General features: G+C 46.4%; 1 protein-coding gene across 4 annotated transcripts in view; it reads left to right on the top strand.

Moving 5' to 3' along the window:
* The window catches only part of LOC143281074 (tyrosine-protein kinase receptor-like), a 347133-nt gene that overhangs the window by 288035 nt on the left and 44098 nt on the right, over window positions 1–15000 (top strand). For all 4 annotated transcript variants that reach the window (XM_076586005.1, XM_076586004.1, XM_076586003.1 and 1 more), the window contains 6 exons: window positions 4872–5042; window positions 5903–6009; window positions 7976–8139; window positions 8817–8920; window positions 13270–13435; window positions 14768–14918. In XM_076586005.1, the coding sequence (XP_076442120.1) occupies window positions 4872–5042; window positions 5903–6009; window positions 7976–8139; window positions 8817–8920; window positions 13270–13435; window positions 14768–14918 (863 nt within the window). The remainder of the gene's footprint in view (window positions 1–4871; window positions 5043–5902; window positions 6010–7975; window positions 8140–8816; window positions 8921–13269; window positions 13436–14767; window positions 14919–15000) is intronic.

The raw sequence follows: 15000 nt of genomic DNA on the forward strand, positions 1-15000 counted from the left end.
TGTGCGTGTGAAAAAACATATATGGGGGGGGGGGGGGGGGGAGGAAGGCGGAGAGGGGGTATGGTCGTGTGTATGTGTGCCGGGGGTGGGTGGGGTTGGGGGTATGCCGTGGAAGCTGCGACACGTTGGAATGTGCGTGTGGAGGGAGGGGGTGCGGGCTAATGTGTGGGATGGTGTGTGTGTGTGTGTGCGTGTGTGTGTGTGTGTGTGTGTGTGTGTGTGTGTGTGTGTTTGTCGGGGCTCGTGTACTTTTATGTGCAGTGTTGGCCCTGTGCACTTTTGTTTGTGCTTCCATGTCTGTGAAAATACATGTTTGCTGCATATTTGGTGTGCATGTGAGGGTACGTGTGTGTGTGTGTGTGTGTGTGTGTGTGTGTGTGCGTGAGAATGTGTGCGTGTGTGAGAATGTGTGCGTGTCTGCATGTCAGTTTACACTCATTTGGTTGTTTGTTTAATTATTCATCATCATTATTGTCTTTTTATCTTATTTGTGTATTTTGTTGTATTTTCTTTCCCCGCATTTTATTATATTTTATTATCTGCTTATCATTTTTGTCAGTGTTATCCGTTTATGCATTTATTTATTTATCTATCTATTTTGTATTTATCTATCCAGTAATTCAATGATGTATCCATTATGAACTTTTTCTTCTTTTTTTTTCTCAAGGCCTGACTAAACGCGTTGGGTTATACTGCTGGTCAGGCATCTGCTTAGCAGATGTGGTGTAGCGTATATGGATTTGTCCGAACGCAGTGACGCCACCTTGAGAGACTGAACTGAACGGAAGGAAAGGGAAGAGACAGACAGACAGACAGAGACAGACAGACAGACAGAGACAGAGCGAGAGAGAGAGAGAGGGAGGGAGAGAGAGAACATGAGAGACAGACATACAGATAAACCATCCTATCCATCGTAGATGCACATGCACACACACGTTTCCTGTTATCACGTGCTGTGACGCTGAAAAACAAGACGCTGTGAAAGTGCAATGCCGTCATAAAAGTGCACACACACACACACACACATACATACATATATATATATATATGTATATGTATGTATGTATGTATATATATATATATATATATATATATGTAAGTAGATAGATACAGAGATGGATAGTTATACATACAGAGAGAGCGAGGTAGTAAGCATGGAGTCCATCGGTAGGAAATAATATTGTATTCTTTTGAAGTTGTGTTGTTGTTTTTTTTTCCCCTTCATTTATGATATTTATGTATTCGTTTGTTTTAGTTATTTGCTTATCTGATTTTTTTTCGCTGATATTCAGCTTCACAGAATGAGAGTGACGGGACGTCATGTGAGTACTGTTAATGTGTCGAGTGTGGCTGGCTACCTGGACCCTGTGGGCCCTCTTTTGTTTTTTGTTGTTTTGTTTTTTTCTCGTGTTGCTGATTTCAGTGTTCTTCGTATGAAAATTAGGGTGCGCGCGCGTGTGTGTTTGTGTGTGTGTGTGTGTGTGTGTGTGTGTGTGTGTGTGTGTGCGGGCGCGCGCCTTTATGTATGTGCAAAGAGGGTTGGGGAGTAGGCGCGTGTCGTTAGGGTGTGGATTTGCTTGCGTGGGTGCGCGTGCGTGATGAGAGTCAGTGGGTTCGTGATGTGTATGCATGTGTGTCTGCCTGCACTCCAAGCCACACTCTATATGCTTCAGAGCTGTGAGGGTGGTAGTGGGGGGGGGGGGGGGAGGGGGGGGAGGGAGTGCGGGAGGTGGGGAGGGGTCCTTTGGGGCCCCGTGGTTCTGTGAGTGGGTCCACACACCCCTGGATTCAGCTGGACAGGAGAGGACGGGAGGGTAATAGAATAGGCAAACAATGCTTTTCTTCTTCTTCTTCTTCTTCTTTTCATTTTACTTTCTCATCCAGCCCAGGAAAGGGGAAAAAAAACATGCAGGAATGCCACAAGGAAACAACACATGACATCAAAGCATCGTATTCATCACATTCTGAACCATGGAAAGGACTCTATGCACAATTGTGCACATACACCAGCATACACGTTCACGTTATTCCCCCCCTCCCCTCCCCCTTTAGAATAGCGCATGCATACGGATAGAAGGAGAGTACTGGTGAGGGAGAGGAAAAGAGCCACTGACACTGATACTGACACTTTTTGTTAATGGCAAATAGCGTTTTACAGCTCTACGGCCAAGGGGGATAATTCAGCTTGTGCAAGCGACAAAGGGAAAAGAAGCGAGAAACGATGAAGGGAAATAACAATCAACTCAAGTACACATTCAAAAACCCATAGACGTTCTTATATTGAGAGAGAGAGAGAGAGAGAGAGAGAGAGAGAGAGTGGAAAGGCCAAGAGACAGAAAGACAGACAGAGAGAGAGGCGTGGATGAAGATTCGGCAGTGATGCAACGAAGGAGAATAATAGGAGATGGAGGAAGAGAGGGACGCACAGGAGAGAGAGAGAGGGGCCGTGAGGAAGGGAACGTGGGGCCGGGGGAAGGGGGGGGGGGCGACAGCTTCGTCCAGCCTGACTGTCTCTCACAGTCAGTGGCCAGCTGGTTTTTCTTCTTTTTTCTTTTTCTTTTTATTTCCTCGTTACTGTGTCCTTTTCCCCGGGACAGCAAGGATCAGACTGCAATCCCTTCAACACGTTCACACACACACGCACACACACACACACGCACACACACACACACACGCGCACACACACACACACACACACACACACACACACACACACACGAGCGTGTCCATTCCCCAGGACAGCCAGGATCAGACTGGAATCCCTTCAGCACGTTCACCTCACTCGTGTTAAGCATAATTCATGTATGGGGACCCAGACACGGAAGTAGCGAAACGACAAGGAAAAAGATGTATTTGCTAAAACAAGGGATTGGTTCCAACACAGAGAGGTATTAATTTAATTTTGGACGTACTCACATACGCACGTGCGCTCGCGAGCGCGCGCGCACACACACACACACACACACACACACGGGGGTGGGGGGGGAGGTGGTCCCTTATTAGGAATGCCAGGCCGTTCACAAGAAAGAACGAGGTTGCGCACTGTGACGAGTGTTCGCGCACACGTGCGTACGAGATAGAGAATGACAGATAGAGAGAACACACACACACACACACACACACACACACACACACACACACACACACACACACACACACACACACGTACACACTCACACAGGGGGAGGGGGGGAGGTGGTCCCTTATTAAAGAATGCCAGGCCGTTCACAAGAAAGAACGAGGTTGCGCACTGTGACGAGTGTTCGCGCACACGTGCGTACGACATAGAGAATGACAGAGAGAGAACACACACACACACACACACACACACACACACACACACGTACACACTCACACAGGGGGAGGGGGGGAGGTGGTCCCTTATTAAAGAATGCCAGGCCGTTCACAAGAAAGAACGAGGTTGCGCACTGTGACGAGTGTTCGCGCACACGTGCGTACGACATAGAGAATGACAGATAGAGAGAATGAGAGGAAGAGAGGGAGGGAGAGAAAGGAGGAAGGGAGGGAGAGATCAGAGAGCATCGATCCACATCCTTCTGCTGGAGTGCAGTGCGTCATTTCCCCAGTCTCTGACGCAGTTATGAGCTATGAATTTGTCGAAATCAGGACTCCCGAGCCAAATGGATGTTCCCTTTCCGCTGCAAAAGAATATCTGAGTCGTTCTCTTCCACTCAGTCTTCGTCATCTTCAGTCGTCGTCTCGCCATCGTCAGACGCTAATGCTGATGACGCGGAAGGGGAGGGGCGAGGGGGTGAATACGCGGAAATGATGGAACAGTAGCTCTGATGCTGATGACGTAGGTTGGGGGGGTCCTTCCGTGCAGGAAATGGAAAGGCCAGGCCTGTACTTGTGATGCGGAGTTTCGCAACTTCTGTTGCTGCTCTTGCTCTTCCTGTCCCTCCGCTGGCCACTGCTATTGCTGCTGTGTGACGATCGTCTCGAGACTGTGGCCATCGAGAACAGCAGAGAGAGGAGGCAGCTTGCTGACTATCTGGTCAGGAATTGTCAGTGTTGTGGAAAATGTTTTGCCCAAGTTGTATCACCACTCTCTCGGCTAAGAGGGTTTTAGGACAGTCTGCGTTGCGATGGTTCCCAAAGGCCAGCGAGCTTTCAAGGCTGCAGCACAAAGAGCCAGTGCAATCTCGCCTCCTAGTTTTGAGAGTCACAGTCCTTCACACAGCACAAAACGATAGATGAATTCCCCTTGTAGTGGAGAAATAATAGGTCATTCAGCTCTCACTTTGCGTCCAAATATTCATTATTATCATTATTATTATTGTCTGTAGAGGGTTGAAGTCCTAGCTTTCTGAACAGGGGTGAAGTCCTGGCTGTTCTTCTGTCCTTACAAGGGGGACGTCCTGGCTGTTTGAAGAGGGGTGAAATCCAGACTGTTCTTCTGTCGTTCCAATGAGAAATCCTGGTTGTCTGTAGAGGGGTGAAGTCATGGCTGTCTGAAGAGGGATGAAGTCCTAAATCTTCTGCTGGCGTTACAAGTGGGACGTCCTGGCTGTTTGAAGAGGGATGAAGTCATGGCTGTCTGAAGAGGGAGGACGTCCTGGCTGTCTGAAGAGGGAACTCCTGGCTGTTCTTGGGGCGTTCCGAGGAAAAGTCATGGCTTTTCTGTGTTCCAAGGGAGAGGCTCTGGCTGTTCTTCTGGATGTTATGTCCGTCCGGGTGTGAATCTATTTGGGGTGGGGTCAAGGACTCAGAGAATCTTGTTTTCCATCTTGTATCTTGTTTTGCGACGACGACGACGACTACGACGATAATGATGATGACGCTAACGATGTGTGTGTTTGTGTTTGTGTTTGTGTGTGTGTGTGTGTGTGTGTGTGTGTGTGCGGTTCCAGAGAAGCTGCCCAGCGAGGCGCGGGCGCAGTTTGAGGACTGTGACCTGGACAGTGGTCAGTGCTTCTGGTACAACGTCCCTGACCCCTCGGGTCACACGTTGCCATGGAAACTGACCTCGGCAGACAGGGCCAACCGTAGTGTGGCCCAGCTCCACTTCGGCAACTGCTCAGGTGACACGGTGGTGGTGGTGATGGCGGTGGTGGTGGTGATGATGGCGGTGGTGTTGGTGGTGGTGGTGGTGATGGCGGTGGTGTTGGTGGTGGTGGCGGCGGCGTTGGTGTTGGTTGTGGTGTTGGTGGTGTTGTTGTTGGTGGTGGTGGTGGTGGTGTGTTGGTGGTGGTGTTGGTGATGTTGGTGTTGGTGGTGATGGTGGTGGTGGTGATGGCGTTGGTAGCGGTGGTGGTGGTGGTAGGGGAGTAGTGTTGTTGATGCTGTGTTGTATTGTATCGTGTTGTATGTATTCAGTTGCATTGTATTATGTTGTATTGTATTGCATTATACTGTATTGCAATATAGTGTGCATGACTTGCATTGTCATGTATTGTATTGTATTGTATTGTATTGTACTGTATCACTCTTTTGTCACAACAGATTTCTCCGTGTAAAATTCAGACTGCTCTCATCAGAGAGGGCGCGTCGATACAGTGAGAGTGTCACCCCTTTTTTTTCTTTTTTTCCTGGAATTATTTTTATCTTCTCTTTCTTTGTTTCTTTCGTCTTTTTTGTCTGCCAGTGTGTTTGTTTTCTTACCAAAAATGGATTTTTCTATATATATAGATTTTTTTTTTTTTTTTTTTTTTTTTTTTTTGCGAGGGACAACCCTCAGGTCGCCATGGGCTCGTTTACACGGGACCTCGGTTTATCGTCTCATCCGAATGACTAGCAACCGGAACACCACTGCAGGTCCAGTGGATGGATGAATTACTACTGGCGAGTCTCGGATTCGAACCAGCGTGCTCAGATTCTTGTGCTTCCTAGGCAGACGTGCTATGACAAGACAAGGTGATGACGGTCAATTTGTTCGTGACAGGGACCTTTGCCCACGTGACGGCCCTGACCACCCAGTCTCAGTGGACGTCACACTTCCTCCGGAGTGTCGACTTCCCTCCCCTGCCCGCCGGCGACAGTTCCTGTGCCGTAAGGAAGCAAGGGGCCATGCACGCACGTCACACCACGCGCGCGCATGCACACACACACACACACACACACACACACACACACACACATATATATATATATATATATATACAGGTGCGCGCGCGTTCACACACACACACACACACGCTCTCACGCACGAAGAAACAAACACACACGAACAAACACACACTCAAATACACACACTCAAATACACACATAATTTATACACACACACGCGCGCGCGCGCGGACGCACGCACACAAACACACCCACTCATCCTCACACACACACACACACACACACACGCACGCACGCACGCACGCACGCACGCACACACACACACAAACAAACACACACGAACAAACACACACTCAAATACACACATAATTTATACACACACACGCACACACACAGACGCGCGCACGCACACACACACACCCACACGTTTTCCTGTGCCTCCTCTAATAGTTCAGCGTATTCGTCTGCTGATTTATAACAAGCAGTTTTGGAACTTGTGGTGTCAGTCTGACACACATTCACACGCAAGGCCGTGTGAAGAAAAAGGAAAAAAAAGAAGTCTCTCAATTCAGGATTTTCCGCGGCTTTGCCAAGCACTTGCTGTTGTTGTCGTTTCTGTTTGTTCGCCTGTCTATCTCCCTCTCTGTGTGTGTCTCTCTGTCTGTCTGTGTTTTGTTTCATTATTTGCTTTCACCATTTCATTCGTTTTATTATAATGGTTTGTTATAAATTGCAAGTATGTTGATGCATTCATCCATCTCTGTCACTGCCCTCTCTCTTTTTCTCTGTGTCACCCCCACCACCTTGTCTCTCTCTCTCTCTCTCCTCCCCCTCTTTCATTTTGTTCCCATTATTTCTATGTGTTCATATATCATTGTCCCCCTTGCCAAAAGGGGTAGTGTTGTCAGTGGCAGTAAAGCATTATCAGTGTCAGAACACACATACAGACACACACACACAGAGTGTAGATAGAAAGAAATACATATATGCATAATATATATATATATATGTGTGTGTATACACACATGCATAGTATGCGTGTGTGTGTGATTCGATAGATAAATAGTAAAGAGTGGTAACTCTCTCCATTCACAAGGTACACAACTTGAAGTCAGTGCTGCTTACACTACCGATTCAGCTAGCACACAGGAAAACAAAAAATAAAAATAAAGAGAGAGAGAGAGAGATACATTGGAACAAACCCAGACACTTCTTCGAAAAAAAAAAGAAAAAAAGGGCGTAGGGCCTGTCCTTATACCGATCATCTGACGTGCGCACAGCAGCAAAGACAGAAGAAATGTACAAACACAAATTAGCTGTTATTCAAGACTGGCATAGCCTCTTCAATCCTGAACAAGCCACACAGAACACACGGTTGCCTCCTTGGTTTTTCAACTTGAAATTAACAAGTAATGAGGCCAGGAGATGAAATGATTAACAAATAGTAAAGAGTGGTAACTCTCTCCATTCACAAGGTACACAACTTCAAGTCAGTGCTGCTTTCGCTACCGATTCAGCTAGCACACAGGTAAACCATGTGTTTGTCTTGTATTGTCCATGTGTTCTGTGTGGCTTGTTCTGTGCGCACATGTCAGATGATCGGTATAAGGACAGGCCCGACGCTTCCTTTTTTCGAGGAAGTGTCTGGGTTTGTTCCAATGTACCTTTTATTTACTTGTGTGCTTGCTGAATTGGTAGCGTAAGCAGCATTGACCTGAAGTTGTGTACCTTGTGAATGGACAGAGTTATCACTCTTTACTATTTGTTAATCGTTTCATCTCCTGGCCTCGTTATTTATTAATTTCAAGATATCTAGATAGATAGATAATATATATCTGTGTATATAATTAGATCGATAGATAGATAGATAGATAATATATGTGTGTGTGTATGTAATTAGATAGATAGACCGACAGACAGAGATGTATTCTCTGTGTGGCCCCCACAGCTCCGGTTCCAGTACTGGCTGTCTGGACACACCCAGCTGACGGTGCACGTGCAGCAGCTCGGGGACTCCGCCCTGCGCGCCCTCTGGCGGTCCCCGGCCGCTCCCGCCATGCCCCGCTGGGTTCACGTCATCGTGCCCATCAACACCGTGCCCATGCCCAACAGGTGGGGGGTGTGAGTGGAAGGGGGGGGGGTGATTTGTTTGTTTTTTTTGTTGTTGGGTGGTGATGATGGTAAGGGGTATGAGTGGGGAGGGGGGGTGCGTGGATTTGGGGGGTGGGGTGTGTGAGTGGGGAGGTCTAGTTTCGTGTTTGCATTGAAGTTGGAAATGTAACCTGAAAATGAAATGCCTTGCAGGGAAGGGATTAAAAATGTTGGCCGCATTGTTAGTGTGTGTGTGTTTGTGTGTGTGTGTGTGTGTGTGTGTTCGTTCTTTAGTTTAGCGTCTTTTCACTATCAGTGATATTAGACGATTAAAAAACAACAACAACAAAAACAGGGGATGGGTGGCGGGGGCGGGGGAGGAAAACAGAAAAGGTTGTGTGTGTGTGTGTGTGTGTGTGCATGTGCGCGTATTCAATTGCGCGCGTGTACGCGTGTGTGGGGGGTGGGGGTCCGATACGTGTGTATTTGTTCTCGTGAACGTGCGTATTTCTCTGATCTGATTATGTGTTTGTGTGTGTGCGCGTGCGTGCGCGTGTGTTTGTGTGTGTGTGTGTGTATGTGTGCGTGTGTGTGTGGGTGTGTTTGATGTGTGTGTGTGTATGTGTGTTTGTGATGTGTGATGTGTGTGTATGTGTGTGTGTATGTGTGTGTGTGTGTGTGTGTGTGTGTGTTGGCAGGTACGTGTTGCAGCTGTCGGCCAGTGTGGAGAAGGGGTACCGCAAGTCCAACGCCGCTGTGGCCAACCTGACCATGTCTCCAGACTGCTTCCTGCCGCTACAAGGTACAGCACGTGCACACACACACACACACGCACGCACGCACACATCACACACACACAATCACACACGCACCACCCACACACACGCACGCACACATCACGCACACACACACACACACACACACTCACTCACTCACACACACATATCACACACACACACACACACACACAATCACAGACATCACACACGCACCACACACACACACGCACGCACACATCACGCACGCACACATCACGCACACACACACACACACACACACACACACTCACTCACTCACTCACTCACTCACTCACACACACACACACACACACACACACACACATCACACACACACACACACACACATCACACACACACACACACACACACACACACACACACACACACACACACACACACACCTGGGTGGACCGAGGAAAGTCCAGAGTAGATAAAGTGCCTTTCCCCAAGCACACAACACCATGCCTAAACAGGGGGCCTCGAACCCTGATCCCTGGTGAACACACTGGATCACAGGTCCGACACCGTCTGACCGATTCTGTCACGGAGCCTGCTTCGAACCAGACTGCCGTTCGTTTATTAATTTTTTTATTTTTTTTTTGTATATGTATTGGTTCTTCCTATTACTCATGATGTCAGTAAGTAGATTCAGAATGAAGTAATTAAAACCGTGTCCTTCGCGCGATTTTATTGTTGTTGTTTTTTAAGTAATTTTTTGTATACTTTATTAAAAATTGTATTTCTTTTCTTTGATTTTATTTTATTTATTTCATTTTTTTTTTTTTTCATTTTTTTATTTATTTTTTTTCTCAAGGCCTGTCTAAGCGCGTTGGGTTACGCTGCTGGTCAGGCATCTGCTTGGCAGATGTGGTGTAGCGTATATGGATTTGACCGAACGCAGTGACGCCTCTTTGAGCTACTGATACTGATACTGTTGTTCAGTGCAGAGTTCATTCACTCAGAGTGTGATTACGCAATACAAGTTACAGGTGTAATGAACCAAAGTCGGAAGTATCGCGTGCTTGGAATTGGAAGCGGGGACCTCGTTAGAGTGGAGTTAAACGACTTGTTGGCTGACGTCAAGGTCCAGTAGTTCCGCGCAGGGGGGCCTTGGTTCGTTGAGAGTTAAGGTGTTCGGGGGGGTGTGTGAGTCCCAGATTATATATGTCTGTCTGTCTGTCTGTCTGTCTGTCTGTCTGTCCAGGTGGGTGGGATGGGGTTCGTCTGCGTTGCAACGGAAGCTTGGGCAGTCTTAATAATGAGTGTATCTATCTATCTATCTCTCTCTCTCTCTCTCTCCTCTCTCTCTCTCTCTCTCTCTCTATATATATATATATATATATATATATATATATATATATATATATATATATGTATGTATAATATACGTATAGGATACAAAACACAAGAGGAAAAATCTTTAAACCCACCTGGGAGAGGAGAAATTGTGTACTTCGACTCGTAGAGTCTTCAGAACAACTGAAGATAGCAGCAGTCAATAGTGCCGTTTTCTGGCTGTTGAATGAATAATCTCCTCTCCCAAGTGGGTTCAAAATTGTTTTAAAAGAACCCAGGCAGTCAAACTTTTTTTTTTATATACCATATATAATATATACGTATATATTTTTTTGTAGTTGGTATCGTAACCGACTGGTGTAATTAGAAATTTGTCTTGGGGAAAAGGTGTCCTTTGTGGAAAGAGAGAAAACAAAAAATTATTTGAGAAAAATAACTGAAGAATATACGGCAGTGGTATTTCTGTTTTCTTTTCCTTTCTTTGCTTTTTTGGCTCACGTGTGTTTGCACATGCACGCAACTTGAGTTTCTGTAATAACTCAGTGTTTTTGGTTGTCTGTGTATGTATATGTTTTCCTCATTTTTTTTCTCCTTTTTTTTTCTTTTTGAATATTTGTAAGGAATTGAAGCAAAACCGCAATTGCGGAAAAGGAAGATAATTATTTGCGGGATTCCGACACCGACATATATCGAGGTAATGTAACTTCCGTTCTTGCAATGATCTTTTATTTTATTTCATTATTTTTTTTCTTTCTCTTTTTTTTTTCTCCTCAGACACGTGATTCTTCTGTTCTTTCAGAGGGAGAAATAGATGGGGATATAAATAGACCAGGAAGTGAATAGAAACACAGAGACAGAGAAAGAGGGAGGGAGAGAAACATATAGAGACGCACACACGCATACACAAACGCGCGCGCGCACACAATAACACACACACACACACACACACACACACACACACACACACACACACAATAACACGTACACACACGCGCGCGCGCGCGCTAACAGAGACAGAGAGAGTGTGTGTGTGTGTGTTTGTGTGTGTGTGTGTTTCGGTGTGTGTGTGTGTGTGTGTTTCGGTGTGTGTGTGTGTGTGTGTGGAGGGGCAGACGTGGGTGGCAGAGGGACAAGGAAGATAGGAAAGAGATACGATTGCAGAAGATTGAAAGCCGTATGACAGTGTCAAACTTTTTGTCTTTTGTCCCTTCAAATCCTTCCATTGCGGGGGCGGTTTTCGTTGTGTGTGAGTTTCCTGCTTGTGTTGCCGCTGAGTGCTCGTAGCAAATAACTTTTCTCGGTTTTTTTGTTGTTGTTTTGTTTTGTTTTTTGTTTGTTGTTGTTGCTGTTGTTGTTGCTTTTTCAGGGGGAAAAAAATCAGAAATAATTGAAATAATTCCGTTCTGCTTATAAGTAGGTTTTACTGGAATCTGACAACAATGTTTTAAATCCCCATCTTGCGAATTTTTGATTCGATTAAGATTATGATGTCATGAATGAATGCATAATACTTTAGCACGCAGGAAAGGTCGCTTGAATTGATTTGCACTGATGATAGCTAGCATCAACTGCGAGAATGTAAGACGAGACTTTCTGAGACAAATTATTCCGACAGATAGAATGAAGTAACATAAGAAAACTGATTTTTTTTTTAAAGTGCATACATTTTTTTTCTATAATCTTTTTGTTTGATTTTTTTTTTTTGGGGGGGGGGAGCTGTGGAGGGGGGGGGGGGGCTTTACGTTTTTTGAAAATGGAGCTGAAAACTAAATAAAAGAGTATACATTTCTTTTAATCTGTTACTTGGATTTTTTTTCTCTCAGTTTTTTGTTGTTGTTGCTGAAGATGAAGATGAAAATAAAACATTTTTTAATCTATTTCTTTGATCTCCCCTCCCCCCCTACTTTTATTTAGGGATGAAAGGTGAAGACCTAGATCATGTAACCCATCTGGCAAACAGTGTTGGAACACGTGACTCTCGGCACAGCTGCTGTGCACAGAGAATTGGCGTGGGGGCCAAGTGGTAACGCGTCCGCATGAGAAGCGAGAAAATCTGAGCGCGCTGGTTTGATCCCCACACTCGCCGTTTATTTTTTTTTTTTTTCTCCATCCTCCACCAGACCTTGAGTTGTGTGGCCAGGACTCTGTTCAGTCGGATGAGACGATAATGCGTGGTCCCCAAGTCATCACAGTTGTTTCTAGCTGTTTTATGTGGAGGTAATGCGTCCCGCCTAGGAAGCGAGAGAATCTGAGCGCGCTGGTTCGAATCACGGCTTAGCCGCCGATATTCCGCCCCCCACCCCCCTTGTACCGTATTGTGTTGTGTTGCACTGTATTGTATCGTCTTGTATTGTATCGTATTATGTTGTATTGTATTGTATTGTGTCGTGTTGTATTGTACCGTATTGTGTTGTGTTGTGAGTTGCATTGTATTGCACTGTATTGTATCGTATTGTGCCGTATTGCATTGCATTCTGTTGTGTTGCATTGCATTGCACTGTATTGTATCGTATTGTGCCGTATTGCATTGCATTCTGTTGTGTTGCATTGTATTGCACTGTATTGTATCGTATTGTGCCGTATTGCATTGCATTCTGTTGTGTTGCATTGTATTGCACTGTATTGTGCCGTATTGTGCCGTATTGAATTGCATTCTGTTGTGTTGCATTGTATTGCACTGTATTGTGCCGTATTGTGCCGTATTGAATTGCATTCTGTTGTGTTGCATTGTATTGCACTGTAGTGTATCGTATTGTGCCGTATTGAATTGCATTCTGTTGTGTTGCATTGTATTGCACTGTATTGTGCCGTATTGCATTGCATTCTGTTGTGTTGCATTGTATTGCACTGTATTGTATCGTATTGTGCCGTATTGCATTGCATTCTGTTGTGTTGCATTGTATTGCACTGTATTGTATTGCGCTGTTTTGTGTCGTACCGTGTCTGTGTTGTGTGCTGCGCTTGTGTTGGACTGTGTTGCATCGTATTGTGCCGTGTCGCTTTGCATCCTACTGTACTGCATTTCAAAGCACGGCACTGAACTGTGCGTCCACAGAGGTGCTGCTGACGCCCTGTGGGAACCAGGGGCCGGAGGGACCCTCTCCGGAGCAGTGCGCGCGCCACTACCGCCCCTCCCCCTCCCCCAACGTCACCGTCCTCACCCACCCCCACCCTCTCTCCGGGGCGCAGCTGTGGACCGTGGGCAGCAGCGGCAAGTATAGGTGAGGGGGAAGGGGGTGGGGGTGGGGGGGGGGTGGAGGGAGGGGATTTAAGGGTGGGGAGTGTGGGCGGCAGTGGGATAAAGGTTGTGGAGGGAAGGGCGTGGTGGTGGTGGTGGTGGGGGGGGGGGGGGGGGGAGGCGGGTAGGGTTGGTTGTTTTTCGTTTGTTGGTTTTGAAACAAAAAAAGGTCTTTTACTTGTTTGTTTGTTCGTCTGAGTATGTCTGCCTGTCTGTCTGCACACTTCTCTGTCTCTGTCTCTCTCTCTCTCTCTGTCTCTCTGTCTCTGTCTCTCTCTCTCTCTATCTATCTATCTGTCTATCTCTTTATTTCTATCTATCTACCTATCTATCAATTACACACACACACACACACACACACACACACACGTACACACACACACGTACACACACACATACACACACGCACGCACGCACGCACGCACATAAAAAGCAAGCAACTGATCATACGCCAGACATACATTCACACACCCGCGCGTGCGCGCTCTCTCTCACACACACACACACACACACACACACACACACACACAGATATATATATATATATATATATATATATATATATATATATATATACATACATATATATATATATATATGAATTAGATTAATAGTAGTAGTAGCATCATACTATCATCAACATCATCATCATCATATTCTTGTTGTTGTTGCTGTTGTTGTTGTTCTTCTTCAGTATCGTATTATTATTATTATTATTATTATTGTCATTGTTTGCAGTAGGAGTAGTGGTGGATGTGGTAGCAGCAACAGCAGCTGCAGCAGCAGTACACTAACGGCAATAGCAGCAGTAGTAACAGTAGTAGTAACAATAGCTGCAGCAGTAACAATAGCTGCAGTAGTAACAAAAGCTGCAGTACACTAGCAGCAGTAGTAACAGTAGCAGCAGTAGTAACAGTAGCAGCATAAGTAACACTAACAGTACTAATAGTGGCAACAGTACACTAGCAGCAATAGCAGCAGTAGTAACAGTAGCAGCAGTACACTAGCAGCAGTAGTAACAATAGCAGCAGTACACTAGCAGCAATAGCAGCAGTAGTAACAGTAGCAGCAGTAGTAACAGTAGCAGCAGTACACTAGCGGCAGTAGCAGCAGTAGTGACAGTAGCAGCAGTACACTAGCGGCAGTAGCAGCAGTAGTAACAGTAGCAGCAGTGCAATAGGAGCAGCAGTAGTAACAGTATAGCAGTACAGTAGCAGCAGTAGTAACAGTAGCAGCAGCAGCCGCAGCAGCCAACAGTGAGCAGCAGGTGACGGCGCAGTGTATGTCCGATGTGTGGTGTGTGGTGGTGTTACAGCCTGCAGGCCTACGGGGCCCGGGGGGGCCGGGACAGGGAGGGCACGGACTCCGAGCTGACCCACGGCTCTCACGTGCAGGCCACCTTCCTCCTCCGGCAGGGAGACACCCTGGCCGTGCTGGTGGGACAGAGGGGACAGGACAGCCCTCAGGTACCCGGGGGAGAGGGGGGAAGGGGGGGGGGGAGGCAGAGAGAGAGAGGGAGAGGGTGGGAAAGACGGGGTGGAGGGTGCA

Source organism: Babylonia areolata, chromosome 4 (genome assembly GCF_041734735.1).
Source record: "Babylonia areolata isolate BAREFJ2019XMU chromosome 4, ASM4173473v1, whole genome shotgun sequence".
NCBI lineage: Eukaryota > Metazoa > Mollusca > Gastropoda > Neogastropoda > Buccinidae > Babylonia > Babylonia areolata.